Genomic DNA, 20,488 nt, shown 5'->3' on the forward strand with positions numbered 1-20,488 from the left:
AGATTTTTACATTTGGGTATAATTGTTCGGACTAACCCAAGGATGTAGTTTTAATCTCAAACTCAATTTAACGGCAACTAGAAGACCTGCCATAGGTCGACCCTTCTGCGCCGGAATCGCAGGAATGATGGAAACTTCATGGTTGTCCCATATTGGAATAGTGGTTATCCAGGTTTCGTGCAGGGCTGCAATATCTGCGTCAATGAGTGAATCGTTCTGGTCTGTTAGTAAGTGAGCATAGCCCCTCGTATTCCAGCTCACTAATGTCAAAGAACTTGATTTAATCTTATTCGCTTTTGGCTGCAATGGTGGTTATGTCTGAGGTATGGATAGATATCCTGTTGTAGATTCATCAAGAGTGAATTGACACACTGGCATTCAATAATGGGAGATTTAGAGCTTGTTTGTTTTTCAGATGTAGACTCACAATTATTCCTTTCGGGATCTTGGGCCAGCAAGAAGCCCATTTTAAAGAGTTAATTCTAACTTGCCATAAAGAATTAATCACAAGACCGGATTTCATCCATAATCGAACAATGGCTAAGTTCATATCACAGATAAATTCCACTTGATCGAGGTCTGATGAAGTTAAATCTCCTAATTCCGGCACATCATTGAAAATGTTAAGCACACTTGCTTGCGATAAGTCGTATTGAGGATGTGGGGCTGCACAACACTTCAGGATTAAAGTGTGATCATTTGCAAAAGCCTTTTTTCTTTTGGGGTCCATCGTTTGCTGTTTGGTTGAGGCATCTTCAGTTCTAATCTGTTTTTTGCAAGACAAATGTTTCGTCAAGCTGTTCGCCTTTTGACATAGTAAAGATTCACGGACCAAGGTATTGTCATCGGCGAATGTATATTTTTGATGGATTTCCCTCGATCCAGCAGGGACATTTAACATCTCGAAGTGGGTTGCAAAATAGGTTTCAATTGTGGTCCTAATTTTCTCATTCTGGTCGTTGCACGTGCCGATGGCAGGCAATTCCCTTAGTAGTGTCGGTGCAGTCGACTTCTTCGAGCTGTTTGTCTTTTCACGTAATAGAGAATCACAAACCGAAATATTGTCATCGGAGAAAGTAACTTTTTGGTGGTTTTCACTCGAGTAGGGACATTCAACATCTGGAAGTGGGATGCAAAGTAGGTTTCAATTGCGGACCTAAAGTTCTCATTTTGTTCCTTGCTCGTGTCAATGGTGGACAGTTCCCTTATTACCTTTGCTTCGTTTGATCGTTGAAGGAGATATGTGTCCACCGCAGTTTTAATTTGATCGGTCTGCAGTAGGTTGGTTTTTATAGGAACAGCTTGATGTGTTATAGCACCTGGCAGCGGGAGATTCGTGGTGTTTGGGACACCATTGCAATGTCTTAATGGATCTGATTTATTGAGAGGGGTCTGTTTCACTGTATCAAGTGCTGTGACAAGTTGACTTAATGGAGAATGATTCGTTGATGGTTGGGGTTGGTGTGACGTTTGGTTTGAAGGGGCAGTCTTTTCAACCAGTAGATTAGCTCTAGTCAATGGGACATCGGGAATCTTTATTGTGCCAGTCAAGTCCACTATACGAGAACACGAAGCAGGAATAGACGTTTTATTACCTCTTTTTGTTGGTTGAAACAGTTTAGTAATAAGGTGCCTAGCTCTGCCTTGTGTACGTGAGCGTTTAGTGAAGACATCATAAGACACCTTATTAGTTTGTTGGTTGGTTATTGCGGGGTTGTTATCAACACTTATCCATGAAGAGTTTGGATCAGCTATTTTCGGAACATCTACTTCAATTGGGCAAATAATATGCTCAAATGCAGGAAGACTTGGTGGAAGTGTTGATTGAGGGTACGGTCAAAATTTCTACACTTCTAGATAAATCATTTATGTATAATTCATCATATTGAGACCTCTCACTCCGAAGCGGATGTGCATGAATCCATGCTGTAATCTGGTCAATCTTTTCTGATTGTAAGTTGATTTTCTGTTCAAGTATTTCGAATAGCTTAAATAGACTTTGAATCGTTGTATTTATTGCCACGAGCATAACTTCTAAAAGCCCTGACTTCGCTGCTGTACCTTCTTTTCTCTTGAAGACGCACAATGTCTCGGCGTGGGTAGTATGTATGAGGCAGCCTCGGAGATGGAGGAATCCATTGAGCAATGCTGATGATAGTCCGTGGGCGAAGTTCTTGGTGACGTGGTCTTTCCTCTAGTAATCATATGAATTGGCACCTCTAAGAATACATCCTCATTACATTCAATGGTTTCAACCTCGGGGATTTCTTCTATTTGTTCTAAATGTAGTTTCGATACCTTATCTTGGTCAGATTGTTTAAGTGTTTGTAACATAGTGTTATCAGGGACTGGAAGATATTCAGGCAACTCCGGTTCGGCATCCGACATCTTAACATTCGTTGAGGGTTCACTTTCTGATGATGGGGGTGTAGAGTTCTTACCCATTTGTTTCGACCTGGGTTGTATTTCACTGTTCTTCTGGGGATTACTTCCAGGGATAGCATTTATTTCTGAGATAGGAATACCTATTTCCAAAGGATGGCCCTTCTGTGGTGTTGAAATCGTAATGTGATGTGGGGTATTTTTCAGTGAGGGGCAAATATCCTTATTCGCCGTCAGAGTTTTCAATCGTGTTTTAGCACGAGGTGTAAGTGTGATTGATGTGGAAGACATTACTTTTTTTAAGGTACTTTTTAGTTTGTTTGTACTAGCACTCAGAGGTGAGCCTACCTGAGCTGCTGAATGCGGCATGTTGGTTTTGAGAGTGTAAGGTACTAAACTCATGACAATTTCACTTAAAGTAACCTGTACAAAGTAACAGTAATGAAAATCAATAAAACTATGCCTCTTCACAGCACTTTTTTTTCAAAAAGAAATTGAAACAGTACCGCTCATAAATTACTTTAAAAAAAACAAGCATACTTTAACCGTATTATTTGTCAACAAAAGTGAATACAACAGCAAAAGAATGAGGGTATGCAAAAGTTAAAATGTTTGTACAAAAAATAAAGCATACACATAAAGTTGAGGAACAAGGAAAATCAAAATCAAAAAGCAAAAAACATAAATCCCCTGGCCACAACGCCTCAACACCGCAGCTAAGCAGCAAAGTGGGACTTGAGCGGACTTGCTTGGGTGCGCGCGCACGGTGCACGCGCACAACAGTTTATATAGTCCCGCCTCTAAAGAGGCAAAGCCTGAAGGAAAATGAAAACACACAGTGTTGTTTTAAAGTGTTCTGTAGCACCGTAGCACTAAAGGTGTAAGTGCTAATAAAAGTCCATATGAAAGGATGATATGTTCACCTTCTGGTGTCTGTAGTTCACTGAGAAGAGAGCTTTCCAGCGACTTCTTAAGGTACGTCCAAACAGGAGCTGCAGCAGCAAGAATCACCCGCGGCAAACCGGGACTTGAGGGGACTTGCTTGGGTGCGTGCACGCGGTGCGCGCGCACAACAGTTTATATAGTCCCGCCTCTAAAGAGGCAAAGCCTTCTGGTGTCTGTAGTTCGCCGAGAAAGAGCTTTCCAGCAACTTCTTAAGGTACGTCCAAACAGGAGCTGCAGCAGCAAGAATCACTCGCGGCAAAGCGGGACTTGAGGGGACTTGCTTGGGTGCGCACTTGTTATAAAGTCTAACAGTTATTTTTGTGTGTTGAAGGCAAGGCCAGAAAAAGAGACAGAAGACACCACACAGCCAAATCCCAGATGCAAAAGTAAAACATCTTTTTTATTTTTAAAACGTTTTCAGATGAAAAAAAGAAAGCGGTTACGAATTTGACTTTGGTTCGTATTCTTTTTGCTGTGACACACGTGTGAAACGGAAGACGGGAAAGGGAATGGCAGACTGTTTTTTTAACCTTTTTACAAGGATGGATAATTAAGGGAAGCAATGGTAAACATGGATGAATATGAGTTCTTGTGTCTACACAAACTAACAGAAAAGCACAAATCAGGAACAACAAGCACTAACAACAAGCACTAACACCTTCCAAGAAAAAACAAGCAAACTCCATGAAATCCCACCAAAGTTCACAAACTCGTGAGGCGAGCCTGGCCTGTTCACTTGTACTCTTACTGCTAAACAAACCTCATTAACGGGAAGTGAAAGAGGGCTCTGCCTTTTATAGGGGGCGTCGGGGCAAACCTCCCCATAGAGTCTGTAGGGCTCTACGTGACCCACACAATCACCCATAGAGATTCAGAGGTTGCTATGAGGTTCGACTTGAAGGCATGGATTGACTGACACCTTTCAAGGAAGCCATTCTTTTCTATTTTGGGAGTCAACATAATTGCAACATACCCTTGATTGTTGCTTTAAGGGAAGATCAGAAGAGCAACATCTGGGCAGGCTACTAAATAAATGAGCAGTGTTACGTTACAGGAGCAAATAGAAACAACCTCCCATCAGGTTTTAAATGACAATCACAAACATGCCCCAGTCAGTTCTGGAGATACTCATCCAGCAACAAACACTGTAGTACTCCTGATTTATAAATAACGGACTATAAGTCCCAGAATGCAATGAATTACCTTGGACAATTATCTTCCAAAAATGTATGACGGCATACAGACATGAAAAACACCTGTTTTCCTTGCACAACAATTTATCATAATGAATACAATACTCATGGGGAAAGTAACATGGATAATATGCAATCATTGTTCACAGGGATCATACCAACAGCTCCTGGGGCTGCTTGCTTCCAGCACACGTGATCTTACCTTGGGTTCACACTGCCCTGTCAAAGAGATGTGCCTGAGTGCACATACACCGGCTGTTACCCAAAGGTACCTGCGCTCTTTGTGGACAGAACATGCATGTGCAGGACTAATCAAGCCCATTTAAGGTGTTTTTTTGAATGACAAGGAGACATCTAGTGGTGAACTAGTTCAGGGATATTCTGTGGGTGAACAGCCATTCTGTTTGACAAAAAAGATAAATGCGTCCGAATATAAATCTCATACACAATAGCCTTCATACATTCGACCACAACACTTCACCCAGGATTTTAACATAAGAATGCAGACTTCTGTGGTTGCCATGGGAACAGTGGGGGTTCGTGCTCCCTTGGTATGTACCCGTTTCTCCATAAGAGTGCATTGGCAGTCCAGGCAGGATTCTGTTGCCACAGATGTAGTAGGTGGCACAAAGGCCTATGCGACCAACCCAGTGGAGGGGCTTTAATTATCGAGACTCCATCTCCACTTTGAAGACCATGCCGTGGTGTGAAGCAGTATTGTTTTGCAATTGCGTGCACTAGAACATCTTGGTCCCAAGCGCAGTTTGAATGTGAACATTTTCAAACGCATTAGCGCAGGTGCAAATGCAGTGCAACATATATTTTGTCATGTCATTACTACGATTGTGCATGAGCAATTGCCATTTTTGCATGCTAAGGTTCTCTTTGTGCTGTGGCAACCGTATGCAATTGCAGCCTCAGCAAATCGCGAGCACAGGGCAGGAATTAGTCAGTTGTCTCAAATATGAATAACATATAATGTATGCGGAAATTATACAAGTAAGTAGAACAAAAATATAGCACTTATAATATTGCAAAGATTTTTTTAATTTTTATTTCTAAAATTGCAGGGGTAAGAAAGGAAACCCGGCGATGCATCCGTCTATCTGAGTGATGTGAAGTTTAGAGCATTTATTTCCACTGGTGACTGTTTGTCCACTAGGGTGCAGTATCACACTGCAGACTTCCCAAACCCGTGCTTCTGGGCAGGCTCTCAATGGAATGCTACTAGGATTGTATTTCTATTGTTCCCCAATGCCAGCAGTGAGCACAAATGGGCATTTATTTTTAACAAGCGCTTTGAATTGAACAAGTAAAACAAACCTGAGGCAATAATGACCAGAATTGAGATCATAATCTCATTATTGCGGAATATTATTTTTTAAGGTCATGGAAGCAAACAGCCATTAATGGCTAACCTCGTCTTTTGTTTTTGCCTTTGCTTTGAAAAATGGCAATATGTAATTCGATTTAGGGTGAAGCTATCGGGAACTAAACCAACATACGATTTATTTTAGAGACTGCTTTAAACAGATGCCATTCTGTACTTATTCCATTAAACAAATGTAAAACATGAGCATTTGTCCCTTAAAAGAAGGCAGTTTACATAATAACAATACATGGATGTTTAATGCAAGCATACGATGTGATCATTGTTAAATACATGTCTTCGTCATTACCAGATATATGCTGACCCACAATGCAGTGCTTGAAACCTATACGCCTATCTCAGTCTCAGTGCTTTTGGTTACTTTTTCCTTGCTGAGACTCAGGGCTGTAACGTACATCCCTGCAGCCCACATTATTAAAGATGTCCTAGGCTGGCCCAATGTATATGGCTCAGCCCTCTTCTGTTTATGCCATGTCACTGGCTGGGGTTTTCAGAGTATCACACGGTTACATTGCACACTGAGGTCAACACAGGTGCAAGCAGACATCTGTAACGGCAGCGATACAGCCAGGGTGCAGCCAGACACTAAATGCCGAAGCAAGATTGAACAAAAGCTAGGAGGGAGGTTTAGGTATATGTGATGGGCAGAGGGTTTCACATGATAATTGTAAGCTTGAGAGGCCTCGCTTGCACCTCTGGCGAGAGGCCCTCAGTTTCCTCACAGGATATCCTGATGTATTGCTCAATTGAGCCATGGTTTGGAATGCGACAGGGAGGCTACCATCCTATGTGACTTCAAGGAGTGGATGGATGGTGATCATTGAACAGGGCAGACAGTGACATTGGAAAAGGCACGTTCAATGGAGTGGACAAGTGGGATAGGTGGACTTGGTGGCTACAGGAGACCATGAAGTTGGCCTCGAATTTACATTTGTGATAGATGAAGGAGGGGTTTCCACGAGTGGCGGAGGAACAAAGATGAGTGAGTGATTGGGCAGAGGTGGAGCACTTAATTGTGCTAGCAGAGAAAACAAGCCTTGGAGATAGGAATATGAGATTAGGAGGTTTTCCTTTGGTGTGCATTAGAAGATGTAGGTTGAGGTCACCCACTTATGACAGCAGGGACATCAGCAGGGAGCTTTTCAACTGGGAGATCACAATCAGAGAAGCAGAGGTTGCGCATGCTCAGTGGGTGGCAGATGAGGAAGATAGTAATAAGGGTGGGTGCGAGGAGCTCGCCTAAACTATGCTCAACGTAGGAGGGGGTGAAATCAGAGTATGCAAAGGCTCTAGATGGTATTTCTTGGCTGATCATGAGACCATCACTACCACCTTTTTTGGAGAGAGGAGGGAAGGGAGAGAAAGAGGCACAGTCGGCATGTAGAACTGCCAAGTTGACAGCACCATGGGTTGAATCCATGATCAGTGATTTTGTGGTGATGGGAATACAAATGATTTGTGAGAAAGGAGATTCCTTTTGCTGAGGAAATGTGAATTCAAGAAATCCTGGTTGCAAACAGTAGGGGGACAGGTTCAGACTGGCCTATTGGTCAATAGACCCATGGTCAAACCAAAAACAGGGCCAGTTTGATGAGTTGATTCACTCTGTGGCTAGTTGTTTTGACCAGTGTTGCTGAATTAATATTCTTTAAAATGCTCAATTTGCATCACACTTTATCAAAAACTCCCCATTTGTTACTATTCCAAGAGTGTGACAAAAGGAATAAAAAGCCATTTGCAACTGTGGGCCACTTTTTCATTGGTGCCCGAGACCATTTTATGGCCTAGTCCGTCGTCCGACCCCTGTAGGGGCAGCAGGGTTTAGGGGATAGTGGCAGGGGAAGATGTAGGGAAATGGGTAGGGAAGATGAGGTTAGAGTTTGTGGGCTGGAAGAGAGATAAGGGTGTGTGAAACAATGTCAGCAAAATTGACAAACCGTTTGGTAAAAATATTTTGGCCATATAGTCATTCTACTGGCCTTGTGAAAATTGAGCATGGTTCAGCATTTCAATCGTTCTTGTTTTTCCTTTGTTGCATTTATTTTTATTTTTTCTTTAACTACTTAAATAGTGATGATGGTGATGTTTTGCTAAGTTTTATGTGATGTGTATTTTTATTTGTATATATCATGTTTATGTTGTGATATATGAATTGTTCTATTTTAATGTCAATGTATTTTATAAATTAGAAATATTGAAAAGTTGTATTCCAACTATATCAATAAAAAAAAGAGAGATAACTGAATGCAGAGACTGGCAAAGGGGATCAGGGGCAGTAGAGGGAAGGTGCGTATGTGGGGGCTCTGGAGGCAGGAACAGAGAGAGAGGGAGAGGGAGAGAGAGAAAGAGAGAAAGAGAAAGGGAAAGAATTGTAGGCAGGGGCAGAAGTGGTAGGAGCAGAGTAGGCAAGGAGTAATGGGAATGGAGTAAGGGGATGAAAGGCTCCTATGCAACCAAACAGTGCAGTCTAAACACTCACACAGTCTTAAATGACAAATTTGTGGAATTTACAAAATAATCACATGGTTCCTGGTGAGTAAACTGCAAAATATAAAAGAAATCTAATGGTCCTACGCGACCAAAGAGTGCACATATAAAAAAAAAGCAGAGGGTCCTAGGTCGCTAAACAGAGCAATTTAGAACAATCACAGGGTCTGGGGCAACCAAACAGTGGAAGGCATGTGGATGGTAGATTGATATGATAGGTTATTTATAACACGCTTAATACCCAGAGGTTTCTAAGCGTGGACCCAGGGATCGAACCGGTGGTGCTCGGTGTCTTGCTTCCAAGGCTAACATGTTGCTCCTGAGCTATCCTCCCGAGACAATTAAGGGTAATTGGGGAGCATTCAGGGCAAAAGCTTTATCTGAACAGTATTTAACCCCTCCCTGCTCCACATTCTTGAGGTATTTGGAGAAGGTAACATGATGACACTGTGAGCAACAGAGCAAAGCTTCAATTGGGTAAACAATTCATTTGTGGTCAGTGTCCCTGGTGCCTCACAATTATGCCCGAATATTCATTAACAACTACATTGGCACTCACTCTGGATGAGGATCGATAGCAATTATCAGGAATAGCTGTGAGGACAAAAGACCTGACAACTCCTATTAACTGGTGGATTTGGCAAGTGAATACATGTGGAAACTGTAGCGCAACTGATACGATGGTGAGAATTAAAGGAATATGTATTAAAAGTGGGCAGAGGTACAAACACAAGAAAATACGCTCTATGGGAATTGTTCTTGTACCGAAAGGAACGGCTACGTGATGCTGACTAATCCCATTTGGCGTTCCCAGCATTTTGGGCGATTGCCGTCCATAGTACTGAACCCCACTGAGTGTACCCGCTGGAAGTCAGAAGTGTTTGTTTAAATGTGAGTGCCAGGAGCATGATGAGCATTACCTTACTAGTTCAGTTGTTATGGCTTCAGACTAGAAAGATAAACAACTTCATCCGAAGACTTCTAGGAGTCAACAGTCTGTGTCCATTCTAATGATAATTTAAACAAGCCGTTCCATACGAGAAATAAAACTTGGCACCAAAACCCAATTTCCTGCACTTGTCTGAAAGAGGAAAGAGGGTCATGCATGCCTGGGGGAATCAGGTCTCTACATTTCTTAGCGCTCATGCTGTCTCCCCTCTGAAATCCCAGCATGACATGGGTGGAACACCCGGAGGAACCTATGATGCCCCTCAAACGGACAAATTTGAAAGATACAGAGCAGGAGGAGAGCGGGACAGACTGAATCATCTGAAGCTGGGGATCATGCGCCCTGAAAAAAGGGGGACCAAACATGCAAAAAAGAACAGACTTGCAAGTAATTCGCCTCTCTTTACCCTGAGGTCCCCACACCAGTGAAACATCCAAGCAATTACTCAGACCGTGTTAGGATTGAGAGGAAAAAAAGAGAGAATTCTGTGTAATGGATGTCTGTGCATTGCAAATTGAGCATGTGGACAGGCCATTTTACCCTAAGACCCAGCTCAAATTCTGTGCAAACACTGGATAGCTAAGGGACCCAATCAATAGTGATTGATATCAGAGCCATCTTATCCTCACATTCGAATCGTGTGGCAGTCTGAATCAGTAAATATGTATCAATTTAAAAAAAAACATTTAAAGTTAGAGTAAGTGTGGTGAAACATTTAATGAGAACCAACCTAGTGTTTATTAGTGATGTAAGCATAGAACATATCATTATGAAGATATTTGTTGAATATAAAGATGTGTAGTCGCTATTATGATCCCGAATTGCTCTTTGATCTTATGCAAAACAACCAGGAAAGCTCACTGGTGCTATTATACCCATTACCATTTCTTTTAAGGCTATTTCTAAAGTGTACAATATGAGTGCAACAGACTGTCCATCTGGGAAAGATAATCTGGTTGTTATAATTTGGAAACATTTTGGCATATTCATGAATCCCTGACAATTTAGCAAAATGCTTGACTTTCCCTTTTTTGCACATTTTTGTTTTTGACCCACTGGTTTGGGGGGTGCACCCCGCAATAACACCCTTTATCCCTGCCACTTTCTTTTCCTTATCTCTTTTTTTTGCAAACTTTTTTTATTTTTTCTCTTTTTTCACAATTGTGCCTACCTGTTCACATCAACCATATGTAAGTATGGTAGTATGGAAAGTCATCAGAATGAGGTCGGGACATTTGGATGTGCAATTTCTAGATTTTTTTTACTGCAACCCTGAAAACATTCTATTAGAAATAACACTGAGATTAAAATTTTAGCTGATGCAGATGATATGACAGTTCTCCTTTCAAACCCTGAGATGTGTGTATCAAGGCTGAGGCAAATGTTTGAAGAAGTTGGCAGTTTGTCAGGACACAAAGTAAACAGGGACAACACTGAAATATTTCCTCTGTTCAAGGTACGTGATATGAATGTGTTAAAATCCTGGAACTGTAAATGCTTACCGAATGGAGTGAAGTATTTAGGAACACATAGCATTAAAGTCTTGAAGACACTTGTCCAGTTTAATATTGATAAAATAATAGACAAATAATAATGAATATTAAAAAATGGGAGAAGCTTAATTTAAATGTATGGGCTAAAATGAATGAGATAAAAATGGTTCTGTTACCCAAGGTATTGTATATTATACAATCACTCCCTTTACTGATCTCAAAGAAAAATTTGCAGAAAATGTATAAAGTATTCCAAACCTGTTTATGAGTAGTTGGCAAGAGGCCACGCATTCCGAAATATATTCTACAGCGTGAAGTTAAAGAAGGAGGGTTTGTATATCCGGATCCTTCAAAATACTATAGAGCATTTTTAATAAAGAAAGGTTCACATTATTTTGTTAATGAGGATGTGAAGGGTCCAATCTGGTTACAGATAGAGAGAGAGGTTTGTGAACCTTATACCATGGATAACCTCTATACGATGGAAAACTTGTCAGGAAAAGGTATGAAACTACAACCGATAGTGGAAACTACGAAGGCTTTGACAGTATGGTTTAAAGAAAATGGTCAGTATTTTGGATTTAATTATGATGCGTCAATATGGCATAATCAGGCGTTACAGTTGCATAATACATGGTTACGCTCGCAGAGTTGAATTAAAAAGGGTATATTATTGATATTGATATTTTATTTCTATTGCGCTCGTACACAAGTGTTTCAGAGCATGACAAGGCAAGGGTGGGGACATGGGTGAACAAAACAGTGATCTTACTAGGCACAGTGACATTGAGAAAACGCAAGTGCATGGGAAGGGGGAGGGGAAAAGTGCATGGAAGGGGGGAGAAGTGGAAAGTGCGAAGCAGAGGAGAAACAGATAAATAATAATAAGAAATAAATAAATAAATAAATAAATAATAAAGGAAACACACATGGTAGTGCAGACAGCAATTTGCAAGTGCTAGGTTTAAGGCAGCAGACGGGGAAAGGTCTGATAAGTGCAGGAAGAAAAAGGGGGGCTGTATGGGTACAGATACAGACCCCAGTGCAAGGTGTGGCCTGGAGGCAGTGCGGGAGGGTGAAAGGGTGAGCAGGTACCTGGGCCTGGAGGACAGAGGGTGGCATGGTGCACGGTGCCAAGAGAGAACAGATCAGCAGGGGAGAGGGGGGGGCAAAGGCAGAAGAAAAGAGAAAGGTCTTGACGTGCTTCCGGAACCGGAGATGGTTCTCCTCAGGTTTTAGAGTAGCATGGAGGCTGTTCCAGAGTGAGGCCCTAGCCGAAGACAGAGATCTACCCCTAGCTTGTTTCTTTGAAAACCAACTGACCCTGAGGGAGTTAGAGGTAGAGGAGTGAAGAGCTCGAGAAGGGAGGTATTTGCGGAGGGATAGCTGTCTGTATTTTGGACCCAGGCCCCAGAAAACCTTGTGGACAATGCAGAGAGTTTTGAATTTAATCCTTGCATCCACTGGGAGCCAATGGAGAGATTTCAGAGCTGGAGAGATATGATCACAGGGCTGGAGGCCAAAGACAAGTCTTGCAGTCCTGTTGTGGATTAGTTGCAGAGGGTGTAGAGTAGAGGCAGGTAGATTTAGAAAGAGGCTGTTACAATAATTCAACCTAGAGAGAACCAGAGCTTGGGATACCATGAGCTTCTGGAGGAAGAAGAGGAAAGACAGAGTACCTCTGAGGAGGTGCAGTAGGAAGTTTGACTTTTTAGGGACCTCAGAGATGTGGGCAGAGAAGGAAAGGGTGGAGTTAAAGATGACCCATAGGTGGGGGTAGGTGGAGGGCCAAGGGAAGCCGGCCATAGAGTGAGGGGAAAGGATGGTGAAGGTGTGCCGATGAGGAGGATCTCAGTTTTGCTGCCATTCAGACAAAGATCATTGGCGGCACACCAATCTTGAAAGGCAGTTAGGTAATCAGAGATGAGAGAGAGAGAGGAGGTGGCCGAGGGCAGCCTGAAAATGAGTTGAGTGTCGTCAGCATAGCACTGGAAATTTGATCAGAAAAAAAAAGCAATGCAGTGGGCGAGAGTTGCCAGATATTGGTTGAAAAGCCAGGGAGAGAGGATAGACCCCTGGGGAACACCACAGGTAGAGAGGAAGATAGATGATAGGAAGGAAGAATGTTGGACCTGGGAGGGTTGATCAGAGAGGAAAGAGGTCAGCCCAGCCAGAGCCTGATCAGTAATACCCAGGTCTTCATGGAGAAGGTTGAGCAGGATGGTATGGTTGACCGTGTCGAAGGCAGAAGAGAGATCGAGGAGGATGAGGACAGAGGGAATATTAGAGTCAAGGTTGGAGAGCAGATCTGCACAGATATTTAGGAGAGCAGTTTCCATGCTTCTGGCAGCTCTAAAGCCAGACTGGTGGTCATGGAGACAGCCAACAAAATTGGAATGAAGGTTAAGCTGAGAGAAGGCCAAATTTTCTAGGGGTTTGCACAGAAAGGGAGAAATGGGAATTTGGCGATAGTTAGCTGGACAAGAAGGATCAGCTGTGGGTTTCTTGAGAAGAGGATGCACAGGGGAGTGCTTCAGAAGGGAGGGGAAGTATCCCAAGGCAAAGGAGTGGTTGCAGAAATCAGCAAGGGCCAGAGCGAGGGTGTCAATGTGGTCCTTGATGGTTTTAGAGGAACAGGGATGAACCTGTTTTGACGAGGCTTTCATAGATCGGACTTGTCTAGCGACCTTGTCACAGGAGAAAAGAGGAAAGGACGAGAAGGATGGTGGGGGGTGGCTAAAGGAGGGTCAGCAAGCACAGAGGAGAGGGGAGAGGATGGGTGGGGGTGGAGAGGGTGGACAGAATGCCCTGGGTTTTCTAAATGAAGTGAGAGGCAAGGGCATTGCAAAGAGCCAGGAGGCAACAGGAGGGGTAGAGACTGCAGCAGGGTTGGCCAGCTCCTTGCAGATTTTAAAGAGTTTGGCCGAGTTGTTAGATGTAGCAGAATATTAAGACTAAGGGATGTATTGGAAAGAAATATGATAATGAGTTTTGAAGAATTACAAGATAAGTTTGGTCTGGACAGAAGAGAGATGAGTTGATATGTGGAATTGAATTCGTTGATAAGTCACAGATTAAATATGTGTGATAAAGAATTAGAGGTAGGGCTGGAGATTTGTAAACTGTTTAATGGGCAAGAACATAGTGTATCTACTTATATGCGTTTTATGACCATGGGGTTAGATTATGTAGGATCATGGACAAAGGTGAAAGATATCTGGTCGAATGACATCAACATGATGATATCTGAAGATGAATGGTATTATCTCCTTAGGGTGGGAGCTAATACGGGGATGGATACAAGTTTATGCCTAATAAGACAAAAGGTTGTTGGACGGATTTATTGGACCCCAGTAAAAATGTATACGTTTAAATTGAGGACTGATGAGGTGTGTTGGAGTTGTGGTAAGGACAAAGGGACCCTATTAAATCTACTTTGGAGTTGTCTGAGAGTACAGGGTTTTTGGAAAGAGGTTCTAAACAGGATAGACATGATTTTTAATATAACTATTCATGGGTCTCCTGCTAATGTGACTCTGCTACTGCAGAGAGGGAGATGCGTAACCACAAGAAAATACAATAATTGGATTGGTAAGGCTATGGTAGTAGCAGTTAAGTTAATTCTTAGAGTCTGGAAGACTAGGAAGAAGCCTATTGTGGAAGATCGGTTGGTAGAAATGCAAATACTGTCAACATATGAGAAGGTGTCTCTAATTGATAAAGGCAGAGAAGACATATACCTTTCATTGTGGTGTCCTTTCAATGCCTTGAATGAGTGAATAAGGTAGGGTGGAGGTGGGTTTGTTTTTTTTGTCCATTGTCTAGTGTTGTATGTTGTGTATGTATGTGAATTACTGTATCTCATGTATTCCTCTTAAATTGGATTTGAGGTGAATTATTGCTGTACAGTTATTGGTTAATGTATAGTTACAGTATAATGTTGATGCTATGGTTATATAGATTATTGATATTTAGATAACTCATAGTTGAGGTATGTTAGTATAACCCATGTATGTTGGAAATGTATTTTGTTTCAAAACCAAATCAAAAATATATTTAAAACTAAAAAAAAAATATTTTATGATTTGAAATTAAAATAAACGTATACTTTCAAGGCAAACAGGATATAGCTCATGACAAGAAAATATATGTGTGTTTCCCAAAGGAAGTGTCCATGCCTGATAGCAAGGATATCATAGTCGGCCTGGCGTAGCATGGACAAGCAGTACTTCATAAAATAAAGCCATGCATGTACGTGACACGCATATATTCTTTGTCTTTCGCTTTTCTAAAGAGGCAGAATAAAGTGGTATGGCAGTAGGGTGACCAGATTTAAAAAGTAAAAGACCAGGACAGGGCAACTAACATAAAAGTAGGACTAACTCTTGAAAGTGGCTGTCAAAGCACTACACTACAGTAGGAGTTGGAGAAGAATAAGGTTTATAATACAAATATCACAAACTACTGCTTTCTTACTTCGTAAAATGCAGCATTTCTTCTGTGTGAGATTGTGCATTCCTGCCTGCTAGCTATGAAGGCCTACTAACAAAAATCGCGACCACTGCATTTCCCAATGGAACAATAATCTTGAGAAAGGGTGCAGAGCACCCAATTCCGTGACAATGCTGGAAAAACTGGGACCTCTGTTCAGCCTACATGGCAGGTGCAAACCCGTATATCGCAACAGCTTTTAAAACCCCCAAAACCCTTGTGAACAGTTAGATTTCAGAAATACGCACCATGGAACTATATCAGTGACAACTCTTTTGCAGTATATGTAAGAAATGAAAGGGTGTGATGCTTTGTACATGCACATGGAAGACATACTAAACGATGGTTGTTTTAAAAGTACAATGATTTTATTTTTTAGGATGCTTTTGAAATCCTGGCTGAAAACTACGAGTTCCGTGAAAACGAACGGTCCTGCTTATCCTTCAGACAGGCAGCTTCTGTACTGAAATCCCTCACTTTTACCATAGCGAGGATGGCTGATGTAGATGGACTGCCCGGTTTTGGAGATCACATTAGAGCCGTGATGGAGGTGAGGCCAGGGTTCCTTTTGTTACTTCCCTTTGTGTGTGTGTGTGGAGAGGGTGAGGGGGGGGGGGGCTTTCATTTAAAACACACGCTATGAGTTGAGAACTTTTTAAAGCAAGCACAGCGAAAGCCAAAAGTTGTGGATGTTTCATAGAGCAGATGGTCCTTGTGATTGTGGTACATGGGTGATGTAGGAGGTCAGCTGCAGCAAGGAGCATGCAGGGATGTGAGGGTAGCAAGGCTATAATGGAAGGTGATGCGGGGCACACAGGAGAGGAGGCTAGAGGGGGTGATTTCATAGTGACACAGGATGAGTAATGTAATACGGATGACTGCCAATCTGGATGTTTCCTGCAGCTGCCCAGTTACTTACACTAATGCAGGCGTTCACAAGGCAGAGTTTGCGTGTTTGATGGCTGAAGCAGCACTCGTTATAAACATGCAGAAATGTGATCCACTACTTTGGAATGAGGAGGTGCCAGCATTTCTGGATTTTAACTCGCCTGTCCTTTAGATAACCACTATCTTGCTCACACGTTCAGTCCCCTTGGCCCGACCCTCGCATATGCCGCACATACATTACTATGCAACGTCTTGTTCGAAACAGGGGCAAACTTGTTCCTCTGCTCACTTTGCCTCATAAAGGAGTGCCTTCTTACTCATTCTCCTGCCCGTGAATTAGCAAAAGTTTTCCTGTTACATTATACTCACTGGCGACTGGTGAATTTTGAATTTGGAGGGCCTTAAATATTTGACACAAATATTATGAGCAACCGAGAGTAGCAAAGGAGTCAAAAAACAACAAGGGGGTTTAGAGATGGATCTCCTCCAAAAACATTTTTTGGGGAATAACAGGTTAAAATGATGCATTGTACAGCAGACTTTCTGTGAAACATTGGGTAAAAAGCCACACAGGATACAATCAGTTTCGTAGGATAATGCATGAAAAAATCCAATAGATGCAAGTCACCAACAGTCAACTGGAGTATTTCCCTAACGCATTTCCATGATGTCAGTATAAAAAGCATTCCAATGTAAGAACATACGCATGTATGCTTTGTACATAATGCCATTAGTGATACTCTAAGAAAACATGGCCAAGCTGGCTCTGCCAATATTTGCCAGTATCTACACATAGCAACGTACTCCTGTTGGCTTTGCCATTGCAAATTCTGTGCAGCAATAAGAAAACGTGTCTGACACGTAATAACCCTTATGTTTGCTTTATCATAAATGGCCAGTAAACATGCCATCCCACAGTACGAGATAGCAAGACTGACTGCATTAAAATACCAATCTAGCCACGTAGTAACACTTACAATTCTTGCTTTATCATAAACGGCCAATAAAAATTCCATGCCAAAGTCAGAAAACACAACCAGGCCACATGCATTTGGGAGCCCTGACACATGTCCCCCCCACCCCACCCCCATTCACAGCAACCTGCCAGCAGGGCCCAACTCATGCCCCCCACTCCACCCCCAGTGACGGCAACCTGCCAGCAGGCACGGACTCATGTCCCCCACCCCATCCCCATTGACGGCAACCTGCCAGCAGGCCCCGACTCATGTATTCAAGGATCCATGAGCCCAACAATCCAAAGGAAACCTAACCAAAAACCTACCTAATAAATAACTATTTACAAAAAGGCAGGGCATAGTCCATGCACCCCAAAACATTTTTTTTAAAAAGGAAACCTACACCTACATAACTATTTACAAAGGCGGCAGGCTAGTCTGACGTCTCACTCCTTGATGTCCCGAACCAGGGCATCATCGAACTCCACTTCAATGTCCTGGAGGCGGGCCTCTTCCCAGGCCATGAGGTCTCACAGGGATGCAGCCATGGTCTCCTCCAACTCCCTGCGAGTTGCCTCGAGGCACTCAGCCCGCCTCAACGCCCGGTTCTGCCCTGACCATTGAGAGCCATGCCCTCTCCGCCCACTGCCGCCCCACATCTATTTGCTGGCGCAACCGCTGCCACACGGAAGAGACTCCCAATCCTGGGTCCTCCTGCCCGCTGGCCGATGCCTGCCCCTGGGATGTTGATGGCCCTGAGCCATGATCGCTCCCACCCTGAGCCTGCTGCTGCCGTGCACGTGCCCTGTCTGTTGATGCCTGCACGTCCTCCTCTTGCTGGGGTCCAGTTGGTGGGGTGGCCACCCCTGCTGGACCTCTGACTCCCAACTGTGGCAGGGATGTGTCCTCTACCAGCCTGGCCGCTGGCTTAGGGGCAGCTCCATAGGGGGCCCAGGTGATACTTGGGTGGGAAGATGGCACAGAGGATGACTGGCACATAGGGTGTTCAGTTGAGGAGGGGGTCGTAAGAAGATCCAGCACACGGATGAACCCAGTGCTGACGACCTGTCCTAGTAGGTCGACGCAGCCAAAGAGGTATTCGAAATGACGTACATTGTCAGACGAGAACCCTGCTTGTCATTGCGAATACCACGTTGGCACAACACCACCCCAGCTAGGACAGGCTTTATCCGGTCACGGATTGCAATGTCCACAGGGAGAGGAAGGCCAGTTGTCTGCGCATCCCCTCCCTGAAAACGGGTCTGGACGGAAGCATCCCTGCTGGTGCTGGATGATCCAGCCACAGGATCAGGGACAGGATTACACACAGGCACCTCCGCGGCAGCCTGTGCTGCCTCCTGTCCCTGCCCCTGGACTGCACCACTAGCACCAGTGGAATCCCCCCTTCCAGGCCCTGTGCATGGGGCTGCCACAGCCTCCTCTTCAACAAACCCCCCCCACCAACCTGGATGACTCCGTGCCATCTTCCTCCATAGGCCCCTGTTGGGGCTCAGCTTCCCCTACTGCTGCCGAGGAGTTCACCTCCAAACTCCGCATCTTGGACCTTCCCTCGGCAACTGCAGCCATGGACGCGGCACCAGACTCCTCACTCCCGGAAGATATCATTACCTGGGGGGGAGGTGGGCCTTGTGTCTCCGGCTGGCTGTGGGATCCCTGCCACTGTGCTCCACAGCACCGTCTCTGCCCTCTTCATCAGTCGACGCTGCAGACAGGGAGAGACAGAACACAGTCATCAGGGCACTGTACAATGGTCGGATACACACATGACAGTTGCACATGAGTGGCAGTGTCAAACTTCACAGATGGCATCACACTCCCCAACACCCCAACACTCATATCATTTGAACCCACACACATGCACAAATTAACCTAAATCATGCAGCAGGCAGCAGCATCCATACACACACAACAGCATGAACATCCAAAGGTTGGCATGATGTCACAAGCAACATGGGGAGTTCCGAACACATGCACACACGCCACCAGATAGACATGCATATCTACATCTCCACCACCTGTCCAGTGCAATCATCGGCAACTATGTCACATCTGCCAATCGGGGTTCCTTCATGTCTGTGTCACATGCATCGATGGCGTATCACAGTCGCACACATGTCAAAGACACACATGCACATGTACGCTGTGCACGTATATGAAGGAGGAACCAGCATCCATGTGTCACACCCCAACCATGGCATAGTACATACACAGAAATGCCAACATGTGTGCATCTCCACATGCAGTTGTGCATCATGCATTGGAACACATACACCATTGATGTGCATCACACATGACTGGACTCACATGCAGCACAGTCATGCCCCTGCACATACACATCCATACATGGGCCTTTTCAGACATATGTCCAAGCTGCAAACTCCTGGCACACCTCAACATGCACTACGTCCAATGAGCACGCATGGACACTTACCGCTCACCTCCAGACGGGTCTGCCTCTCTCGGACCTGGAGGTGAAGCGCTGGGCGAATGCGTTCCAGGACCCTCATCTTGTCGGTGGTAAGGCGGACCCGGCACCCCACTGCATCTGCTGCGTCCAAGAGGTGCTGGGCCTTCCTGAGGGTCCTGGACCTGAAGTCCTCCCAGTGCGTATGGATGTGTGGTAGGTCACGGGTTGCCACCCCCTTCGCGTTGATGGCAATCACGATGTCCATCCAGATCCTCTTCCGTCCATCCTTGTTGGTGCGTGTTCATCTCAAGAGGGCATCATAATGCACCAGGACTTGCTACACCAGGATGCCAACTTCTCCTGCAGTAAAGCTGGTAGCCCTCTGCCTCTCTGCCGGGGGGTCGCCACTGGTCTCAGATGGATTTTGGCCTGACATGGGAACCCCCGAGGCAGGTGTTGGTGGGCAACTGGGTCCTGGTGCTGGGCTGTGGAGCGATGGAACTTCAGTTGGGAGTCTTCTGTTCCAGCAGGGGTGGTCGCAGCAACTGGACCCCTGCAGATGGCTGACGTGCAGGCACCAAAAAGCAGGGCATGTGGCCAGCAGGCAGCAGCAGATGGCTTGTGGGAGGCAGCTCGGTGCTCTGGGGGGCAGGAAAATGGCCTTCTGGGCAGGCGCGTGTTCTTCCGTGTTTTGTCGCTTGGCCAGCTTGATGCAGAGTGATTTGGCACGTGAAAATACAGCACGTCAGCATGTAATTTGAGGAAAGGACCTAAGGGCATAAGTGACATGATGCACGCAGGCATTTACCTCATTATGGGTGCATAGTGAATCCGCACGTGCAAAAATAGCACGTCCCAGTGTTAATGCGTGTAATTCGAGGAAAGG

General features: G+C 44.3%; 1 protein-coding gene across 3 annotated transcripts in view; it reads left to right on the forward strand.

Moving 5' to 3' along the window:
* DNTT (DNA nucleotidylexotransferase) overlaps positions 1 to 20,488 on the forward strand; it is a 2,032,862-nt gene that overhangs the window by 645,291 nt on the left and 1,367,083 nt on the right. For all 3 annotated transcript variants that reach the window (XM_069611395.1, XM_069611396.1, XM_069611397.1), the window contains exon 4: positions 15,710 to 15,880. In XM_069611395.1, coding sequence (XP_069467496.1) covers positions 15,710 to 15,880 — 171 coding nt within the window. The remainder of the gene's footprint in view (positions 1 to 15,709; positions 15,881 to 20,488) is intronic.

This window comes from Ambystoma mexicanum, chromosome 8 (genome assembly GCF_040938575.1).
Source record: "Ambystoma mexicanum isolate Mex_15411 chromosome 8, UKY_AmexF1_1, whole genome shotgun sequence".
Classification (NCBI taxonomy): Eukaryota; Metazoa; Chordata; class Amphibia; order Caudata; family Ambystomatidae; genus Ambystoma; species Ambystoma mexicanum.